The sequence below is a fragment of the Gopherus flavomarginatus genome, chromosome 11, assembly GCF_025201925.1.
Source record: "Gopherus flavomarginatus isolate rGopFla2 chromosome 11, rGopFla2.mat.asm, whole genome shotgun sequence".
Classification (NCBI taxonomy): domain Eukaryota; kingdom Metazoa; phylum Chordata; order Testudines; family Testudinidae; genus Gopherus; species Gopherus flavomarginatus.
In genome coordinates this window covers 17,821,994-17,845,004 of record NC_066627.1, presented here as the reverse complement: position 1 = coordinate 17,845,004, position 23,011 = coordinate 17,821,994, and the positions used below count along the sequence as shown (strand labels likewise).

The following is a 23,011-nucleotide window of genomic DNA, read 5'->3' as shown; positions in this document are numbered from 1 at the left end:
TAAGGTAGCTTTCTTTGCTAATCCTGCCCATCTTTCACTCCTTGTAGGCTTTCTGTTTTTTCTTAATCACCTCTCTGAGATGCTTGCTCATCCAGCTTTGGTCTACATCTCCCGCCTATGAATTTTTTCCCCTTTCTTGGGATGCAGGCTTCTGATAGTTTCTGCAACTTTGACTTGAAGTAATTCCAGGCCTCCTCCACCTTTTGATCCACAAGTTCTTCAGTCCAATCCACTTCCCTAACTAATCTCCTTATTTCTTTAAAGTTAGCCCTTTTGATATAAAAAACCCTAGTCACAGCTCTATTTTTGTTTATCCTTCCTTCTAGTTTGAACTGAGTTAGCTCATGATCATTTGAACCAAGGTTGTCTCCTACAAACCATTTCTTCTTTGAGGTCTTCACTACTCACCAAAACCAAATCTAAAATGACATCCCCACTTCTTAGTTCTTCAACTACTTGTTGAAGGAATCCATCAGCTATCGCATCCAGGAAAATCTGAGCCCTATTATTATTACTAGCACTTGCCTTCCAGTCTATATTTATATCTGGGAAGTTAAAGTTTTCATCATCACACAATTCCCATTAGTGTTTACTTCATTTAAAACATTAACAAGGTCTCTATCCATGTCCAGATCGGATCCTGGCAGTCTGTAGCACACCCCAAGCACTATCTCAGGGGAAGCTCTAGTAGCTTTCTTTCCCAATGTGATTTTTGCCCAGACAGACTCTGTCTTATCCATTCCATCCCTTCTTATTTCTTTACAGTCTACCTCATCACTGATATACAGTGCTACTCCACCTTACCCCCTTAGGTTCCTTTGCAAACGCCAGCCTTCATTTTCTGAAATTCCAGAGAAGCCCAGGCCTTGTAAGTTAATAAAATAGACACAGGGCCAGGATTACAAAAGGGTTTAGGTACCTAAAGCCGGAGATAGATGCCAAATGGGATTTACAGTAGCACCCAAGCCGATTAGGTGCCTAACTCCCATTGAATATCCATGGGATTTAGCCACCTAAATTTAGCTTTGATCAATCCCAGTAGGTACCTGTCTCCATCTTTAGGTGCCCAAATCCCTTTGGAATCCTGGCACACAGATAACACAGAAACCGGGCTGGAGTCAGGGCACCTGGTAGGCTATTCAGGGGGTGAGACTAGAGGATCATAATGCCTCATTTTGGCTTGAAATTCCATGAATTCACACCATTTTGCCTCTGGGGCTCTGCTTCTGAGCTGTGCAGGTGTCCAGGGAGTGATTCCCTGCAAGCCATAAGAAAATAGACAAGGATAGACAGCCTTCTCTGTCAGTCCTTTAATGTCAGTGAAGCACAAAGTCAGCTACACACAGCTCATCTGCAGAGAGCAACAGGTTTCAGTCGAATTCTGTCCATTCATTCTAAGAGTGAGGGATGAGTGTGCTCTTATGTAGCTGTGTCTTTGGCTTCTGAATACCACTGTGGAAGACACAGTGGAGAAATAATGACAAAGGAATCCTGGTGCTGGAGAATCGAACGCATCACAAGTTGGGGCAAAAATCTGCAATGACCAGCAAAGAAAGTTCAGTATTTCAATGAACTATATTTGGAGATTAATAATATAGAGCCAATGTAAGACCCTAAACATAAATTGCAATTTGAATTATTTAAGGCTTTTACTATCCCTTAGGTCATACATCAAATCCAGTCAGAAAAAAAAATAAGTGCAAAAGTTTGAGTTTGCATCAGAAACTCGAAACCAGAAAAGTTTTCAGGATTTGGCAACCAAACATTAATTTATTTTCAGCTAAAACCTGCTATAAATTGAAAATGTTAAGTAAAAAATGAAAGAAATAAACACAAGTTTTCTCTTCAAGAACAGCAGACACTTTCCTGGAACATTTTCTACTTAGCTGAAAAATCCCTTTTTTTAAAAATAAGTGGCCGAACCATCTCCGACCACCTCTAACTGGAAACTGAGCTTTAAACAATGGTGGGAAACATTAACGTCTTTAATAATGCCACAATTTCAAACCCTTTTGCTCTGTTGGAACCATGATTATTTCTGTTTCAAAGAAAGGTAAAAACTGAGCAAGCAGCAAAGCCCGCAGATTGTGTTTTGTACATACTAGCACCTCGAACTCAGAATCAGAGTCAAACCAGCCACCTAAAGGCATCTATCTTGATCCTGCCCAAGGACTTAGAGAAGGTCAATTGGACAGAACCTAGGTCTCCTACTCTAGTTCCATCTCCTCTGTCCCACACTGCTGCCAACTGATCACCAAAGCTGTACACAGGTGTTCAGAGCAGACACACAGTCAAACTCCTCCCTAACCGAGACACAAGTATGGCTGTTGTTTGCCCCCCCGCTGCTTCTACTGGGAGATTGTCCCAGACCCTCCCTCCTCTGGTGGGGACAAACCGGCTTCCCACCTCCAGCCCAAATTGACTCCTTGTCGGTTTATTGCCATTTGTTCCTGGGCCAGTGTAACACAGATCTTCGGTGTGTGGGATCGAACCTGGGCCCTCTGGAAGCTTAGTGCATGAGCCACTCCTGCATGAGCTAAAAGCCATGTGCTTGTTAGCTAAGGTTGTAGAACAGACTCAATAATCTCTCTCAAGTGGTCTCGGTGCCAATAGATGGGACAGAACACTCAACCCAGGAGCTGTGTGGGTTACACCAGCATTATCCTTTAGCATCAGTAGCTCTTCTCCCTGCCTGGTGTTTACCCCCCGATCTATGTGTAGGGAATGATCACATGCCCTCTCTGCCAGCCATTTGCTTGGCTAAACAGGTCAAATCCTCTCAGGCTCTGTCTACACTACAAGCTAGGGCTGCAATTGACACTCATCTGAATATGGGGGGCTCCCCAACTCTCCACTGGCACAATAGGATGGCCACTGGTCCTAAGATTGTTGGGCTTTGGGCTGTAATTCATTCAATATTTATGCTGCATTTTATCAAGCCACATCTCAGACCAAATTGCCAGGTTAGTGGGAACAGACACCATCCGCTGACCACAAGGGAGGTGCGGCAATTGACACTGAGGGCACAATGCAGCTCACTAGTGTGTGATTGTCAGAGGTGACCTAACCCTTGTCTGTGTCCTTCCCCCCCACTTCCCCTCATGGCCTTTAGCAGCCCAGGACATCGTAAGGAGGAAAATGTCCAACCGAACCAGCATGACCGAGTTCCTTCTCCTGGGATTCTCTGAGGTTCGGGAGCTGCAGATTTTACACTTCCTGCTGTTTCTAGGGATTTACCTGGTTGCCCTGACAGGAAATATCCTTGTTATCACCCTTGTAGTGCTTGACTCCCATCTTCACACCCCCATGTACTTCTTCCTGGTGAATCTGTCCATAATAGACCTTGGATCCATCTCCCTCACTGTCCCCAAGTCCATGGCCAATTCTCTGTTGAACACCAGGTCGATTTCTTATGCTGGATGTGTCATCCAAGTCTTTCTCTTCATCTTCTTCACTGCGGTTGACTTTGGTTTTCTCACCATCATGGCCTATGACCGGTACATCGCCATCTGCAAGCCACTGCACTACGAGACTATAATGAACAGGAGAGCTTGTGTCCAAATGGCAGTCAGTGCCTGGATCACTGGGGTTCTCCTTTCTACACTGCACACCGGGAACACGTTTGCAATAACTTTCTGTGGCAGCAACACGGTGGGTCAGTTCTACTGTGAAATCCCCCAGCTCCTCAAGCTCTCCTGCTCCGACTTGTACCTTGGTGAAGTTGGGGTTATATCCTTTAATGTATTCTTAGGCATAATCTGCTTTGGTTTTATAATTGTGTCGTATGTTCAGATCTTTAAAACGATGCTGAGAATCCCCTCTGGGCAGGGCCGGCAAAAAGCCTTCTCCACCTGCCTGCCTCACCTCACTGTGGTCTCCTTGTTACTTTGTACTTCTGTTTTTGCTTACATGAACCCTGCTTTCAGTTCTCCATCAGGGCAAGTTCTCGTAGTGGGTGTACTTTATTCCGTGGTGCCTCCAATGATGAATCCCATCATCTATGGCGTGAGGAACAAGGCAATCAAAGGTGCCTTGAAGAAACTGACTAGGTGGAAGTTATTCACCAAGAACACAATGTCTGGCTTTCTCCCATGACGATGGTTTCATTCTGTGTTTCCTTAAAGATATAATCAAATAATGACATTGTTGTCTCCATGGGAAGGTGATGTGCAATCTTTTCTATACAACATGCTGTGTTTACTCTGGTAATAATCTAGACTAAGATGACTGAAATCAGTGGAGTTACTCTAGCTTTACACCACTGTAAATTAGGTAAGAATTGATAGATCAATCGATCTATAAATAGTAAAAAAACCACCTTTGTTAACACAGAGTTAAGGTTGCCCAGTGATAGTTCAGAGCCTTCCAGAATATTATGTTGTACAGCAAAACTTAAACTTTGGAAAGCCAAGAAATACAGAATGAAGATACATGCTCACACAACCTTAACTCTGCCCCCCTGGGAGCTGACAATAGCCCCTGGGAATTACAGCATTAAACTCAAGTTATGTTTATTGTCTTATCTGTTGCAGATTTGAAGGGTGGTCTGTTTATGAGATGAGGAGATCTGGGTCTGGGTCTCTGGATGGGGTGGTCAGGGGACAAGGAGCAGAGGGGTTGATGGGTTGTGGGTTCTGAGTGGGGGCAGTAGGGGGCAGAACATGGGTTGAGGTTGGATGGGTGTGTGGGGAGACAGGCACATGGGGCTTGTACTCACCGTGCAGTTCCCTACCTGGTCTTCAGCGGCACTTCGGCAGCGGATCCTTCACTCACTCTGGGTGAAGGACCCTCCGCCGAAAACCTGGAGCGAGTGAAGACCCCGTCGCCACCGCCGAAGTGCCTCCGAGAACCCAGTAGGGAACCAGTTCAAAGAGAAGAGGTGCACATGTCCCTTGAGGGTCCCATCTAATCGTTTCAACATAGAACTGTGTAAATTGTGTCAGGGGCAGGGCCCTGGGGATTGTCACTGGTGAGGTGGGGATATGAGAGCTGGCTGTGGGTTTAATACCGGGTAGGGGAAAGTAAAGGGTTAGGTGGTCTCCTGTGTGCTAGTGTGAAGGTGCTGTAAAAGCAGATAGTGTTAAATTGTACAAACGTGGTATTCTGTGCGGGGAGCAGGCCCAGTGTTTGAGTGCAGGGAAAGCACAGGTAGCACCTCTCCAGCACAGTGGCAAGGCAGAGTTGGAGCGTGAGTGTTACCAGCGTTGAGGGGCAGCATACAACGAGGGCAGAGTTAAGGTTACATGGACATTTACCTTTATTCTATATGTCCTGGTTTTCAAAAGCTTGAGTTGTGCTCAATTGGACCTTCCAGATAGGCACTAGCCATCACGGGGAAAGCGTCACACTATTTCAATGATATTTTGGGCTATTTAATTCCCTAGTTGTTCGAAGAGAAAGAAAAACGTTGAGAGGAGTCAGTGGCCCTTGTGGCCACTGTCGATAGTAGTGGGTATGGATGACAAGGGAAGTGAAAGGTTCTTTTCAGAACCACCATGGTTTTTTGGACAGGAGCTTTATTATGTGCCCTGCTTGGCCGTCTGGGCTCCCCTCACATCCATCCCCAGAACATCCCCATAAGTGCAGAGCAAATCGGAGGCTCAATGAAGTGGCCTGTTCATCAAAATGAGCTATTCTGAGCTGAGTACCAGCCGAGTGTTCAGGGTGTTGTCAATGACCACTCCCTATGTGCCTCTTCTCACCCCGAGGGGCAGCACTTCCCCAGACCTGGCACATATTGAGGGGGGAGTAGGAAGATGGACTTACACACTGAAACCCTCCTCCCTAGTCCCTGAGTGTCTTCCTCCCTCTGCATCATACAGCCCAGACCCCCAAGCAACCCCTCCCGCCACTAATCCCCTCCCTGCCTTATAACAACCCTCCACCCCACAGACCCTCTCAGTCCTTCTTAAGGCCCAGAGCCAATTCCTCACCCACAGTTCCTGACTCAGCCTCCTCAGAGATCCCTGCAGTGCCCTCCTTTGCTCAGCTCTACCTTCATGACATGGCTCCAGTCCCAGGGAACAGCCCCTCAACTAATGCCCATTCTCTCCTTCTCATTGGCCAGCCCTGGTCCCCATTTCCTTCCTCCCCTCATCCTTCCTCTGCCTAGCCCAGCTCCCCTCTTCTGAGCAGTGCCTCTGCTCAGCACTGCACTGTTAACATGGGGAACTCACTGCCACAATGTATCGTTGTCACAAAGAGCCCAGCAGCGTGAGAAATTGGCATGCTGCATGAAAGCATCTGACAGATCGATGGTCAGAACAGTCTGCTGGAAAATGCCAATTTAATTCAATTTAAATATTTTATGGGAACATATTGATTTTATTGACCTTATCATGGGAAATTCTATGCACAACCTTGGGTAAAACATTTTCACTCATATCACATCAATAATTAGCTCTGTGCAAATAACAAAAAACAAACTGAAACATTGTTTTAGAAAAAGATGCTTATTTGGGTGGGGATTGCCTCTCCGCATCCCCTCCATGAATAGACCCCCAATTTGCAGCATTGACCCCACTCAGCCCCTACCTGGAGCACTCCCAATCTCAAAGGGATCAGACCGAGCGTGTCCATTTGAAAGGAATTAGAAAACAGAAGTTGTGATACAACCTAACCTATAATGGTGATGCTGTGACACTATAAGCAGTGACCCCTCTTGGCATATCTGGGTGGTCAAGGGGGGTTGGGGTGCAGGCTTGGGTGGCTTGGCCCAGCTGTAGGGTGCAGGCAGGTGGAGTGTAGCATGACTGGAGTGCTTAGGCAGAGCTGAGATGCAGAGAGTTGGAAACCACCGATAGGTGCTGGAAGGATGGTGTGCTTTGGAAGAGCTGTGGGGTACTGGGGATTGGGAGTGCAGGGGATCGCGGTACACTGCCAGATTTGAGGGGTGCTCCCTCACCTGAACCCCCACATCTCCCCCTTCTTCTACCACCCATCCATATTTATCCTCTGCCCATAACACCCTGCCATCCCAAACCCCTCTCCCCCTGTTCCTCCACTCCTCTGCCCCCTAATTACCCCTAACCTCCCAGGAAGCATTCACATGTCTAATTTTTCACCCAAAGGCTTTGATTACTTCCCTCACAAAATACAAATGTTGCCAGGACTCACCAGTTGTAGCAACTTCTTGCCACTTGGCTCAGAACTTCTCTTGTCTGAGACTGCTGGCTTGTGGAAAACTCATTGTAATTATATTAATTGAAAGGTGAGTTTGCAGCCACTAATCATAGAATCAGAGAATCATAGGACTGGAAGAGACCTTGAGAGGTCATCTAGTCCAGTGGTTCTCAAACTAGAGCCGCTGCTTGTTCAGGGAAAGCTCTGGGCCGTCTGAGCCAGTTTGTTTACCTGCCACATCTGCAAGTTTGGCCGATCGTAGCTCCCACTGGCCGAGGTTTGCTGCTCCAGGCCAATGGGGTCTGTGGGAAGCAGCGTGGGCCAAGGGACGCACTGGCCACCCTTCCCGCAGCCCCCATTGGCCTGAAGGGGTGAACAGCAGCCAGTGGGAGCCACGATAAGGCCGAACCTGCAGATGTGGCAGGTAAACAAACTGGCCCGACCCGCCAGGGGCTTTCCCGGAGAAACCAGTTGCCCTAGTTTGAGAATCTCTGATCTAGTCCAGTACCCTGCAGTCATGGCAGGACTAAGTATTATCTAGACCATCCCTGACAGGTGCTTGTGTAACCTGCTCTTAAAAACCTCCAATGATGGAGATTCCACAACCTCCCTAGGCAATTTATTCCAGTGCTTAACCACTCTGACTGTTAGGAAGTTTTTACTAATGTCCAGCTTGAACTGCCCTTGTTGCAGTTCAAGCCCATTGCTTCTTGTCCTGTCCTCAAAGGTTAAGAAAAACAATTTTTCTCCCTCGTCCTTGTAACAATCTTTCATATACTTGAAAACTGTTATGTCTCCCTTCAGTCTTCTCTTCCCCACACTAAACAAACTCAGTTTTTTCAATCTTCCCTCATAGGTCATGTTTTCTAGACCTTTAATCATTTTTGTTGCTATTCTCTGGACTTTCTCCAATTTGTCCACATCTTTCCTGAAATGTGACGCCCAGAACTGGACAGAATTTTCCAGTTGAGACCTAATCAGCGCAGAGTAGAGAAGAAGAATTACTTCTCGTGTCTTGCTTACAACACTCCTGCTAATACATCCCAGAATGATGTTCAATGAGATCTGTGATGCATCCGATCCTCAGTATCTTTCAGCAATCCAAGAGAGCAGAAGAAAATTGAATTTGGGGGCGGGGGGCTTATACCTCCAGAAATGCTTGGTCAAATGTCCCCAAATTTGGATCACTAAAGCTACCTGAGGCCCGCACAAGGCCCTCCAAATTTCAAAGCAATTGGAGTAACCATTCAGATTTTAGAGCTCTTACAAAAGTTGAACTTTAAAGCATATAAAATGGTGGGAATGAATCGCTCTGTTGCCATTAGAAGTTACACTTGTAATTAATCACACAGGACAAAGAGCTAGGAAAGAACAGACAGGTTGGGAACTTTTGACTCTTCCTTGGTTCAGTTTCACAGGCACCAGTGTAATGGGCTAGATTCCCAGCTGGTGTTAATTGAGGCAGCTTCAAGGATGTCAGAGCGGACAGGGAGCTGCAGACAGGGGAGTTTGAGAGGGAGTTTGACAGAGGGTGGCGTATGATGGGTAGGAAGACCCACAACACTGGTGCCAGCACTGCTTCTGTCTCCTCCACCTGTGCCTGTAGCCAGATAGAGCACCTGAGCATGGATGCTTCTACTCAGATCCTGGTGTGGTTTTGCAGGGACTGTAACTTGCAATTTCCACTTACTGATATCCAGGCGGTGGGGAGGGGCATCCAATATGAAAGGTGCCTACTGGTGGAATCTCTCAGGCAGCAGGTGGGAGAGCTACAGGAGGAGGTGGCCAGGTTGAGGAGCTTCCAAATCCACAAGCAATTCCTGGATAGTGTCCATGTGGAGACAGCTGAGGTAGCTGTCCCAGTAGACAAGACTGCTGACACACCACTGGTGGAGGAGGAGATGGCTCAGGGTGGACACTAGCAGCTGGTTACTTCTGGCAGCAGGCAGTGCTCCACCCCTACTCCGAACCCTCCCACCATGGTAATAGGTAACTGTTATGCTCTTCTAGATACAAGAGAGAAGGAATCACCTCCTACAGTAAAGGAGGAGGGGCCTCGTACCCCTAAGTCTGGGAGTTCTGCTGCCACCACTGCGAAAAGCAAACGTAGGGTAGTGGTGGTCGGAGACTGTCTGCTGAGGGGGACGGAGGCGCCCATCTGTCACCCTGACATTTAATCTCGGGAGGTATGCTGCCTGCCGAGGGCCCGTATCTGAAATGTTACAGAGGCATTGTCAAGGATTATCCAGCCCTCTGACTACTACCCCATGCTACTCATCCATATGGGCACAAATGATACTGCGAGGTGTGACACTGAGCAGATCAAGAGTGACTACAGGGCTCTGGGAGTACGTGTGAAGGAGTTTGGAGCGCAGATGGTATTCTCTTCGATTCTTCCTGTCAAAGGTAGGGGCCTGGGCAGAGACAGATGTATCATGGAGGTGAACACCTGGCTGCGAAGATGGTGTTGCCAGGAGGACTTTGGCTTCCTTGACCACAGGATGCTATTTGAGGAAGGACTGCTAGGCAGAGATGGCGTTCACATTTCAAGGAGGGGAAAGACCCTATTTGCACACAGACTGTCTAACCTAGTGAGGAGCGCTTTCAACTAGGTTCGACGGAGACAGGTGAGCAAAGCTCTCAGGTAAGTGCGGAACATGGAGACCTGGGAGATGGATCTGAAACAAGAGGGAGCGTGGGCTATAATGGCAGAGAGAAAGGAGGGTCAGGGCAAAACTGGGAGGTAAGATCAAACCAGTATCTTAGATGCCTATATACAAATGCGAGAAGTATGGGTAATTAGCAGAAAGAACTGGAAGTTCTAATAAATAAATACAACTATGACATTGTTGGTGTTAGGATATAGATATTCAGACCTGTCTGCAAAGGCCTATACTTTAAGAATGTAGGTGTATTCTTATCACTTAGCTAGTTATAGAGGTCTAAAAGAAAGAATCAAAATCACTGTCTGTGTAATGGCCTTCTCTTACTGTGACAGGCTAAGGCCGTCAGCTAAGATTTAGTTAGACACACACAAGCTGGGAAGTGTGTGGTCACATCCTCACATTCCAAACTAGTCACATTGAAATAAGGTCCTATTGAGCTATTAGGAATACAATCCTGCCCTGATATTCCTATCACCTCCAGAGAAAGGGAAGAGCCTAGAAGATGTAAAAGGAAACTTAGTTTGATCGCATCCTGTCTGGCAAGAACTCACTTATCAATAGACGCAGCTGAAGAACCCTTATGTCTGTAAAGATGTAGTTGTGAAATCCTCACGTCTGTATTGTTTTGTATGTTTATTTGCATGGTCTCTGTCTGGTTCTGTAATTGTTTCTGTCTGCTGTATAAATAATTTTGTTGGGTGTAAACCAATTAAGGTGGTGGAATATAATTGGTTAAATAACCATGTTACAATATGTTAGGATTGGTTAGTTAAATTTCAGTAGAATGATTGGTTAAGGAATAGCTAAGCAAAACTCAGGTTTTACTATATAGTCTGCAGTCAATCAAGAAGTGGAGGGGGGGTGGGAGCAGGGACTGGGGATGGGAGAATTAAAATCATGTCTTGCTAAAGGGGAAAATGGGAACAGGAACAGGGACATAGACAAGGCTCTGTGGTGTCAGAGCTCGGAAGGGGGACACTAAGGAAGGAAACTGGAATCATGCTTGCTGGAAGTTCATTCCAATAAACATCGAATTCTTTGCGCCTTTGGACTTTGGGTATTGTTGCTCTGTTCATGCAAGAAGGACCAGGGACGTGAGAGGGTGAAGGAATAAGCCCCCTAACAGTTGGCGTCACTGAAACTTGGTGGAATAATACACATGACTGGAATGTTGGTGTAGATGGGTACAGCTTGCTCAGGAAGGATAGACAGGGGAAAAAGGGAAAAGGCATTGCCTTATATATTAAAAATGTACACACTTGGACTGAGGTGGAGATGGACATAGGAGACGGAAGTGCTGAGATGCTCTGGTTTAGCCTGAAAGGGGTGAAAAACAAGGGTGATGTCATGCTAGGAGTCTACTACAGGCCATCTAACCAGGTGGAAGAGGTGGATGAGGCTTTTTTTAAACAACTAAAAAAATCATCCAAAGCCCAAGATTTGGTGGTGATGGGGGACTTCAACTATCCAGATAAATGTTGGGAAAATAACACTACGGGGCACAGACTATCCAATAGGTTCTTGGACTGCATTGCGACAACTTTTTATTTCAGAAGGTTGAAAAAGCCACGAGGGGGGAAGCTGTTCTAGACTTGATTTTAACAAATAGGGAGGAACTCATTGAGAATTTGAAAGTAGAAGGCAGTTTGAGTGAAAGTGATCATGAAATAATAGAATTTGCAATTCTAAGGAAGGGTAGAACAGAGTACAGCAAAATAGAGACAATGGATTTCAGGAAGGTGGATTTTGGTAAACTCAGAGAACTGATAGGTAAGGTCCCATGGGAATCAAGACTGTGGGTAAAAACGCCTGAGGAGAGTTGGCAGTTTTTCAAAGGGACACTGTTAAGGGCCCAAAAGCAAGCTATTCTGCTGAGTAGGAAAGATAGAAAATGTGGCAAAAGACCACCTTGGCTTAATCACGAGATCTTGCATGATCTAAAAAATAAAAAGGAGTCATATAAAAAATGGAAACTAGGACATATTACAAAGGATGAATATAGGCAAACAACACAGGAATGCAGGGGCAAGATTAGAAAGGCAAAGGCACAAAATGAGCTCAAACTAGCTATGGGAATAAAGGGAAACAAGAAGACTTTTTATCAATATGTTAGGAGCAAGAGAAGACCAAGGACAAGGTAGGCCCACTGCTCAATGAGGAAGGAGAAACAGTAACAGGAAACTTGGAAATGACAGAAATGCTTAATGACTTCTTTGTTTCGCTCTTCACCGAGAAGTCTGAAGGAATGCCTAGCATAGTAAATGTTAATGGGAAGGGGGTAGGTTTAGAAGCTAAAATAAAAAAAGAACAAGTTAAAAATCACTTAGAAAAGTTAGATGCCTGCAAGTCACCAGGGTCTGATGAAATGCATCCTAGAATACTCAAGGAGCTAACAAAGGAGGTATCTGAGCCTCTAGCTATTATCTTTGGAAAATCATGGGAGACGGGAGAGATTTCAGAAGACTGGAAAAGGGCAAATATAGGGCCTATCTATAAAAAGGGAAATAAAAACAACCCAGGAAACTACAGACCAGTTAGTTTAACTTCTGTGCCAGGGAAGATAAAGGAGCAGGTAATTATGGAAATCATCTGCAAACACTTGGAAGTTGGTAAGGTGATAGGGAACAGCCAGCACGGATTTGTAAAGAACAAATCATGTCAAACCAATCTGATAGCTTTCTTTGAAAGGATAACGAGTCTTGTGGATAAGGGAGAAGTGGTGGATGTGGTATACCTAGACTTTAGTAAGGCATTTGGTATGGTCTCACATGATATTCTTATTGATAAACTAGGCAAATACAATTTAGATGGGGCTACTATAAGGTGGGTGCATAACTGGCTGGATAACCATACTCAGAGAATATTTATTAATGGTTTCCAATCCTGCTGGAAAGGTATAACAAGTGGGGTTCCTCAGGGGTCTGTTTTGGGACCGGCTCTGTTTAATATCTTCATCAATGACTTAGATGTTGGCATAGAAAGTACGCTTATTAAGTTTGCAGATGATATCAAACTGGGAGGGATTGCAACTGCTTTGGAGGACAGGGTCATAATTCAAAATGATCTGGACAAATTGGAGAAATGGTCTGAGGTAAACTGGATGAAGTTCAATAAAGACAAATGCAAAGTGCTCCACTTAGGAAGGAACAATCAGTTTCACACGTACAGAATGGGAAGAGACTGTCTAGGAAGGAGTATGGCAGAAAGGGATCTAGGGTTTATAGTGGACCACAAGCTAAATATGAGTCAACAGTGTGATGCTGTTGCAAAAAAAGCAAACGTGATTCTCAGATGCTTTAACAGGTGTGTTGTGAGCAAGACTCGAGAAGTCATTCTTCCGCTCAACTCTGCACTGGTTAGGTCTCAACTGGAGTATTGTGTCCAGTTCTGGGCACCGCCTTTCAAGAAAGATGTGGAGAAATTGGAGAGGGTCCAGAGAAGAGCAACAAGAATGATTAAAGGTCTTGAGAACATGACCTATGAAGGAAGGCTGAAAGAATTGGGTTTGTTTAGTCTGGAAAAGAGAAGACTGAGAGGGGACATGATAGCAGTTTTCAGGTATTTAAAAGGGTGTCATCAGGAGGAGGGAGAAAACTTGTTCACCTTAACCTCTAAGGATAGAACAAGAAACAGTGGGCTAAAACTGCAGCAAGGGAGGTTTAGGTTGGACATGAGGAAAAAGTTCCTAACTGTCAGAGTGGTTAAACACTGGAATAAATTGCCTAGGGAGGATGTGGAATCTCCATCTCTGGAGATATTTAAGAGTAGATTAGATAAATGTCTATCAGAGATGGTCTAGACAGTATTTGGTCCTGCCATGAGGGCAGGGGACAGGATTCGTTAAACTCTCGAGGTCCCTTCCAGTCCTAGAGTCTATGAATCTATGAATCTATGTCAATGGGCCAAATCCTAGCTGGTGTAAATAGCCCTGGGTACTCCGAAGTCAGTGCAACTGTATCAATTTACAGCAGCCCAGGACTTGGCCCTTAGTTCTAAGTCTTTGCCTCTGGATACCTTTGAGTGACCAACTTCAAACACCCAGGGCAGGCCGATCTGTGGGTTCCTCTGGTGGCTGCTTTCCAAGAGCTGCAGACGCAATGCAGGAGAACAATATCTCTGACATCACCTCCCCTCCTTCCAGAGGTGATTAAGAGGCTTTATTGAAGGAACAGTCTGTTCCAGGAGACCTGAGGCTCTGGTGCTACTGGGCTTTTAGCAATTGTGGGACACATGTCTGTGCTATAAACATATATTTATTTCTGGTATCCTCTGGTACCCCCTTTGAGCATCAGCCCTGCCTTGTTTTTAGCCAAGAGTCCTTCTACAAAATCAGTCATTGTGTGAGATCCAGGGTGGGTGCTGCTCCCCATCAGGGGGATTACAGGCAACTAATGCAGGTTGTCAGGGTGCTTTGCTCAGAGGTGAAATCACAGCTGGGCTCAGTCCTGGAGACCAGATTTAGCTATGTAGCCCCAGAGCAGGGACATCCTGGACAGTGACTGCATCTGAAGCCTGCACAAGCGGCATCAGTTCTAGAGCTGGAAGGGACGTCAGTCCCGGATCCCAGTTAATCCTTTGCATCTCAGCCAAGCAAGAAAGCAGTGAGCCCCCGTCTGTGAAGTGAATCCTGATCTGCTAGGAACTGCAGAAAGACCCAGCAACAGGACATCCAGTGACGGGACAGGGCAACGGCAGCTGAATAATACAGTGATGAAGGCATGAGAGAGAAATAGCCAAACAATCCTGGAAGTGGATGGGTAGCTAGATAGATAGCTAACCAATGATTCCTAACACTGGAGGCCCAAATGCATCACAAACTGGGAAAAAATCCACAAAGACCAACACAGTAAGTTTGCTATTTCAATTAAATATGTTGGAGTACTAATATACAGGACTAATTTAAGAACATAAATGGGAAGTATGTTTGGAATTCTTTAAGACTTCTACTATCAATTCAATCAAACATTTAGAGCCTATCAGAATTTTTTTAATCAGAAAAAAAAGGTCGTAGAGCAGTTTTTAAACTAAGGGCTGGGGGGAAAGCTGACAGGTTTGAAGGAGCACTTGGTTCAGACAGAGACATGCCCTAGGGGAGGATCTATTAATGAAGGTTCTCTATGTCCTAGTAAGGAGGAGAGGATGGAAGATGATAAAATACAGGTAGGATCTGATGAGAAATAGTCAAATGAAAAAAAGTCCCATTCAATTACATCCTGTAATGTCAGATAGCTAAAAAGTGACAAGATTTTAAAGTGCTGTATACAAATGCTAGAAGTCTAAAGAATAAGATGAGTGAACTAGAGTGCCTTGTATTAAATGAGGGTATTGATATAATAAGCATCACATAAACTTGGTGGAATGAGGATAATCAATAGGACACAGTAATATCAGAGTACAAAATATACTGGAAGGACAGAACAGGTGGTACTGATGGGGGAGTGGCGCTATATGTGAAAGAAAGTATAGAATCAAATGAAGTAAAAATCTTAAATGAACCAAACTGTACCACAGAACATCTATGGATAGAAAATCCATGCTCTAATAATAAGACTGTAGCAGTAGGGATATATTGCCGACCACCTGACCAGTATGCTGATAGTGACTATGAAATGCTCAGAGAGATTAGAGAGGCTATAAAAATAAAAAACTCAATAATAATAATGGGGGATTTTAACTATCCCCATATTGACTGGGTACATGTCACCTCAGGACAGGATGCAGAGATAAAGTTCTTGACACCTTCAATGATGGCTTCTTGGAACAGCTAGGCCTGAAACCCAAAAGAAGAGAGATAATTCTTGATTTAGTCCTAAGTGGAGCACAGGATCTGGTCCAATAGGTAAATATAGCTGGACTGCTTGGTAACAGAGACCATAATATAATTAAATTTAATATTCCTGTGGTAGGGAAAACACCAGAGCAGGCCAACATTGTAGCATTTAATTTCAGAAAAGAGAACTACACAAAAATGAGGAGGTTAGTTAAACAGAAATTAAAAGTAGAGCACCAAAGGTGACATCCCTGCAAGCTGCATGGAAACTTTTTAAAGACACCATAATAGAGACTCGACTTAAATGTATACCCCAAATTAAAAAAACATGGTAAGAGAATCAAAAAAGTGCTATCGTGGCTAAACAACAAAGTAAAAGAAGCAGTGAGAGGCAAAAAGACATCCATTAAAAAGTGGAAGTTAAATCCTAGTGAGGAAAATAGAAAGGAGCATAAACTCTGGCAAATGAAATGTAAAAATATAATTAGGAATGCCAAAAAAGAATTGGAAGAACAGCTAGCCAAAGACTCAAAAAGTAATAGAAAAAAAAATTTTTAAGTACATGAGAAGCAGGAAGCCTGCTAAACAAGCAGTGGGTTCTGGACGATCGAGATGCTAAAGGATGATAAGGCCATTGCAGACAAACTAAATGAGTTCTTTTTATCTGTCCTCACAGCTGAGGATGGGAGAGAGATTCCCCAACCTGAGCCATTCTTTTTCGATGACAAATCTGAGGAACTGTCCCAGATTGAGGTGACATTAGAGGAGGTTTGGGAACAAATTGATAAACTAAACAGTAATAAGTCACCAGGACCAGCTGGTATTCACCCAAGAGTTCTGAAGGAACTCAAATGTGAAATTGCAGAACTACTATCTGTAGTCTGTAACTTATCATTTCAATCAGCTTCTGTACCAAATGACTGGAGGAGAGCAAATGTGAGACAATTACAGGCTGGTAAGCCTGACTTCAGTACTGGGCAAACGGTTGAAACTATAGTAAAGAAAAGAATTGTCAGACACATAGACAATTTGTTGGGGAAGAGTCAACATGCTTTTGATGGGGTCAACAAGCATGTGGACAAGGGGGATCCAGTTAATATAGTGTACTTAGATTTTCCCAAAGCCTTTGACAAGGTACCTCATCAAAGGCTTTTAAGCAAAGTAAGCAGTCATGGGATAAGAGGGAAGGTCCTCACATGGACTGGTAACTGGTTAAAAGATAGGAAACAAGGGTAGGAATAAATGGTCAGAATGGAGAGAGGTAAATAGTGGTGTCCACCAGGGATCTGCACTGCTTAGCTTATAGGATTAACCTGCTTGCTTGTGTGTGTATATATATCTTTTCTTATAGGTTAAGTATTTGGTTTATTGAAATAGGGTTTATAGATTTATACTAAAGTAAGTTTGGCTGTAATGCAAGAGACCTATAGGCCATATCCTGTATGTTAAGCTAAGGCAAAGTTAGCATGTCTATATTAAGACCTTTTATTCAGAAAGCAAAGTTGACCTTTATCTTGTTATCCTAATAGATAAATTACCCACGCCTACGTCTAAGACCAATACACAATGAAGAATGGCATAGGGGATTTTTCAGTGTTGTACCCACAGACTTAACAAGTACATCACCAGTGCGTACATACATGTCATCCATACGCATATACATACTAGCCTATGGGGTAAGTGTACCCTGACATTTCTGTAGGTGAGGAATGGAATTTGGACATAAGAGGAAGGATTTCCAGCACTTGCCCTATAGAGGTGACACACCTCAAGAGAGTGCTCCATTCTCACTCCATCTCCATTTCTCACTTACTCCATTTCTGTTCTTACTTATTCTATTTCTACTCTATCTCTCTATCTAGTCTATCTATCTAGGATAACTGCTACTATTAGTAGGCTAAACTTGTTCTTCTTAAATTTTAAGTTTCAAGAGAACTAGGCTAAGCTTGGTTTCCCTAAGTTTGATTCCTAGTTTGTTTTTTAGGTTTTGATTTTAAGTTTAAGTTAGTCAAGTAAACCCTAGTCAGCTTTGATAGTTCTTAGCATTTTCTAAGCACTGCATCCCTCACTCAAGAATTGAGAAATCTGAACTGCAAGGCTGGCCCTGTGTCTCTTGCAACCAGGTTATCAAGGAAAGGTGTGAGTATCTTAACCAAAACTTTGTTGCATATAATACTATAGTAGCATATGTATCTTCTGAATAGCGGTAATGCAACTGTAATTTTGTAACTCTGGGTATGTTACCATTTAATTACTATTATTGATTTTCGTAAAAAGTCTTTAAGACTATATCTGTCTCCGTGTGAGCTTCCTGTCATACCCCTGATGGTCCTTTGTAAATTCTGTGGAGCCTGATTCAAGACAAGAACTTTTATCTTCTGATCAAACAGATTGGCGAGCCTAAAACCCATACTAATTAATATTGATTATAATAATCATTGATATTATTAATAAATTAAAATTAAGTAAGAATTAAATTAATAAATTAAATTCCCATATTATCCAAATTAATGTTACCAATACACCCTAAATCAGGCTATAAGTGGCGCTGTTCAACATATTCATAAATTATCTGGAAAAAGAGGTAAACAGTGAGGTGGCAAAATTTGCAGATGATACAAAACTACTCAAAATAGTTCTGTTCAAAGCAGACTGTGAAGAGTTACAAAGAGATCTCACAAAACTGGGTGTCTGGGTAAGAGAGCAGCAGATGTAATTCAGTGTTGATAAATGTGAAGTAATGCACATTGTAAAACATCATCCCAACTCTACATAGAAACTGATGGGGTCTAAATTAGCTGTTACCACTCAAGTAAGAGATCTTGGAGTCATTGTGGATAGTTCCCTAAAAACATCCACTCTAAGTGCAGTGGCAGTTTAAAAAAGCAGACAGAATATTGGGAATCATTTGCAAAGGGATAGGTAATAAGATAGACAATATCATATGTCCCCTATATAAATCCATTGTATGCTCACATCTTCAATACTGCGTGCAGATGTGGTTGCCCCATCTCAAAGAAGATATATTGGAATTGGAAAAGGTTCAGAAAAGGTCAACAAAAATTATTAGGGTTATGGGATGGCTTCCATATGAGGAGAGAATAATAGGATTGGGACTGTTCAGCCTGGAAAAGAGACGACTAAGGGGGGATACGATTGAGGGCTATAAAATCATGACTACTGTGGAGAAAGTAAATAAGGAAATGTTATTTACTCCTTCTCATAACACCAGAACTAGGAGTCACCAAATGAAATTAATAGGAAGCAGGTTTCAAACAAACAAAAGGAAGTATTTCTTCATATCACTGTCATAACATTTCTTCCCAGATCTGGACCTTAGCGTCCAAAATATGGGTGTTAGCATGAAAACCTCCAAGCTTAGTTACCAGCTTGGACCTGGTAATTGCTGCCACCAGTCAGGAATTATACAGTGCCTAGCTCACTGTGGTCTCCCCAAAACCTTCCCTGGGGGACCCCCAGACTCAGATGCCTTGAGTGAGTCTTACAACAAAGGGAAATAACCCCCTCCCCTTGTTTCCTTGTTATTTCCTCCCAGACTCCCCTCCCTGGACGACCCTAGGAGATGCCCTGCTTCCAGTCCTTGAAACACAAGTACCGAAAGATCTAATCTCTCTTCCCCCTCACCCAGAGGGTATGCAAAGTCAGGCTTATTAAATCTAACAAAAAGAGATTTTTCCCCTGACTTCTTCCTCCCACCAATTCCCTGGTGAGCTGCAGATTCAATTCCCTGGAGTCCCCACTAAAGAAAAACTCCAACAGGTCTTAAAAAGAAAGCTTTATATAAAAAAGAAAGAAAAAGACATTAAAATAGTCTCTGTATTAAGGTGACAATATACAGGGTCAATTGCTTAAAGGAAAAAAATGAATAAACAGCCTTATCCAAAAAGAATACAATTTAAAACATTCCAGCAACTACACACATGTAAATACAAAAGAAAACAATATAAACCTATTGTCTTACTATCCTTGTACTTACAACTTGGAAACAGAAGATTAGAAAGCCAGGAGATAGAAAAATCACTCTCAGAGCCGAGAGGGTCAGACCCAAGACAAAGAACAAAAACTCACACCCAAAACTTCCCTCCACCCAGATTTCAAAAAGTCTTGTTTCCTGATTGGTCCTTTGGTCAGGTTTCAGGTTACTGGTGTTACTCCTTTACAGGTAAAATAACATTAACCCTTAGCTATCTGTTTATGACAATCATATACAGTCAACCTGAGTAACTCCTTGCCAGACAATATGAAGGCCAAGACTATAGCAGGGTTCAAAAAGAAACTAGATAAGTTCTTGGAGGATAGATCCATCAATGGCTATTAGCCAGGATGAGCAGTGATGGTGTCACTAGCCTCCGTTTGCCAGAAGCTGGGAATGGGTGACAGGGAATGGATCACTTATAGACTCATAGACTCATAGACTCTAGGACTGGAAGGGACCTCGAGAGGTCATCGAGTCCAGTCCCCTGCCCTCATGGCAGGACCAAATACTGTCTAGACCATCCCTGATAGACAATTATCTAACCTACTCTTAAATATCTCCAGAGATGGAGATTCCACAACTTCCCTAGGCAATCTATTCCAGTGTTTAACTACCCTGACAGTTAGGAACTTTTTCCTAATGTCCAACCTAAATCTCCCTTGCTGCAGTTTAAGCCCATTGTTTCTTGTTCTATCATTGGAGGCTAAGGTGAACAAGTTTTCTCCCTCCTCCTGATGACACCCTTTTAGATACCTGAAAACTGCTATCATGTCCCCTCTCAGTCTTCTCTTTTCCAAACTAAACAAACCCAATTCCTTCAGCCTTCCTTCATAGGTCATGTTCTCAAGACCTTTAATCATTCTTGTTGCTCTTCTCTGGACCCTCTCCAATTTCTCTACATCTTTCTTGAAATGCGGTGCCCAGAACTGGACACAATACTCCAGTTGAGGCCTAACCAGCGCAGAGTAAAGCGGAAGAATGACTTCTCGTGTCTTGTTTACAACACACCTGTTAATGCATCCCAGAATCACGTTTGCTTTTTTTGCAACAGTATCACACTGTTGACTCATATTAAGCTTGTGGTCCACTATGACCCCTAGATCTTTATTGAACTTCATCCTGTTTACCTCAGACCATTTCTCCAACTTGTCCAGATCATTTTGAATTTTGACCCTGTCCTCCAAAGCAGTTGCAATCCCTCCCAGTTTGGTATCGTCCGCAAACTTAATAAGCGTACTTTCTATGTCAACATCTAAATCGTTGATGAAGACTTGATGATTACCTGTTCTGTTCATTCCCTTTGAGGCACCTGGCATTGGCCACTGTCAGAAGACAGGATGCTGGTTTAGATGGACCTTTGGTCTGACCCAGTACGGCCGTCCTTATGCTCTAAAACAAATGGCTTTTCATAGAAGTCCCCAAAATCCCCAATTATCCATATTTTGGAATCTGGGAAACAAATATTTTCAGCTAAAAATTGCTGGAAACTGAAATTTTCCAGCCTAAATTCACCCCAAAAACATGGGTTTTCAGTTTAGATAGATAGATAGATTGAAATATATTTGAAGATAGCTGAGATTTTCTATGAAAATGTGTTTAATTGAATTTCCTTTGAAAACAATTTAAGCAAGCAAATTCTGAGCACCCTCAATTGGAAACTTGGCCTTAAGAAAGACTCGGGAAAGCTAATACTGACCAATAACAGAATTTGTTTTGTATGGACTAGTGACTTTAAATTCAGGATGTGAGTGGAAACAAGCATCCAAAGCCTGTAGACCCTGGCATGGAGGAGAGATGGACTTAGTGACGATTAAGAGGGCCAGAACCCAGACCTCTTGTTCTAGTACCATATCCAGTGTGCATTACACTGATGCCAGATTCAGCAGACCTCCATGTTGTTCATAAAGAGAGACTATGGGCAGCGAAGGCGCTAGGCCAGGTTTATTGTCAGCAAAGCACTGTCCTAGTGTCCTGTCAAACAGATCACAGGGACACTAACATATAGAGTCCTGTGACAAGACTTAGTCAACATAGCAGGATGCTGTCCCCTCAGCCGCTACAAAGGTGCTCCTCCTATGACTTTTCCTTTTATACATTGAGTATCACCCTCCAGATGTTGCTAATTACCAACCCTACACCTGGTCTGAACAAAATTTCCTCATCCATTATCCCATCATCCCTTCCTTATCTCTACAAGGGGTCAGTGTGTTCATTGTACAATCTCTTGGCAATTCATGTAATTACTCGAGAACTCTGGGTGTTCCTGTATCAGCCTCTCTGGTCAGGAATGTGATTACTTCGTTAGCCAATACCCGGTGTGTTACTATTCTGCCAAGGCAAGGCCTGCTTTGGTTAGTAGCCTTTCATTCATACTGTTAGTGGTGCCTGGGGCTCAAGCAAGGCCTGCACTGATTGCAATGGACCCTGACTACTGACTTTGTCCTTCCATCCACAGGCAGCATACAATGAACTAAGGAAGAAAATGTCCAACCGCACTACGGTGATCGAGTTTCTTCTCCTGGGATTCTCTGACATTCGGACGTTGCAGGTTTTGCACTTTGTGGGGTTTCTAGTGATGTACTTGGTAGCACTGACAGGGAATATCCTCATCATTACAGCTGTAGCCCTCATCCACGACCTTCACACCCCCATGTACTTTTTCCTGATGAATATGTCCCTCCTGGACCTTGGGTCCATCTCCACCATCGTCCTCAAGTCCATGACCAACTCCTTCATGAGCACCAGGTCCATTTCGTATTATGGATGCGTTGCCCAAGTCTTTCTCTTCCTTTTCTTTGCTACAACTGAGCTCCTTTACTGACCATCATGGCCTATGACCGGTACATCGCCATCTGCCAACCACTGCACTATGAGACAGTGATGAACAGGAGAGTATGTGTGCGAATGGCAGCTGGCATCTGGATCAGCGGAGTTCTCAATTCTGCCCTGCACACTGGGAACACATTTGCAATAATCTTCTGTGGAGACAATGAGATGGATCAGTTCTTCTGTGAAATCCCCCAGCTACTCAAGCTCACCTGCTATGACTCCTATATTGGTGAAACTGGAGCTATTGTGGTTAGCGTGTGCTTAGCCTTAAGCTGTTTTGTTTTAATAGTTGTATCATATGTTTTGATATTCAAAACCATGCTGAAAATCCCCTCAGAGCAGGGCCAGCATAAAGCCTTCTCCACCTGCATCCCTCACCTCATTATGGTCTCTTTGTTTGTTTCCACTGCTAGTTTTGCCTACATTAAACCCACCTCTAGCTCAGTCTCAGGTCTGGATCTCCTGGTGGTTGTTCTCTATTCTGTGGTGCCTTCCATAATGAATCCCATCATCTATAGCATGAGGAACAGAGAGATCAAAGCTGCCCTGCAGAAAATGATTGGGTCAAGGCTATACTCCTAAAAATAAATTGGCCATTTTTCTCCCATGACCATTGTCTCATTCCAT

General features: G+C 43.7%; 1 protein-coding gene across 1 annotated transcript; it reads left to right on the top strand.

Annotated features, from left to right (window-relative positions):
• The first annotated feature begins 3,138 nt into the window (after window positions 1-3,138).
• LOC127030909 (olfactory receptor 14A16-like) lies at window positions 3,139-22,376 on the top strand. The gene is made up of 2 exons (XM_050917603.1): window positions 3,139-3,720; window positions 22,011-22,376. The coding sequence occupies exons 1-2, from the start codon at window positions 3,139-3,141 to the stop codon at window positions 22,374-22,376; spliced, it is 948 nt and encodes a 315-aa protein (XP_050773560.1).
• The last annotated feature ends 635 nt before the right edge of the window (window positions 22,377-23,011 follow it).

Bases quoted from the DNA above. Each gene is read 5' to 3' on its own strand.
- LOC127030909 (XM_050917603.1), top strand. From the start codon at position 3,139: ATGTCCAACCGAACCAGCATGACCGAGTTCCTTCTCCTGGGATTCTCT. The intron at 3,721-22,010 runs GTTGGGGTTATA...TTCCATCCACAG, and splicing joins CCGACTTGTACCTTGGTGAA to GCAGCATACAATGAACTAAG.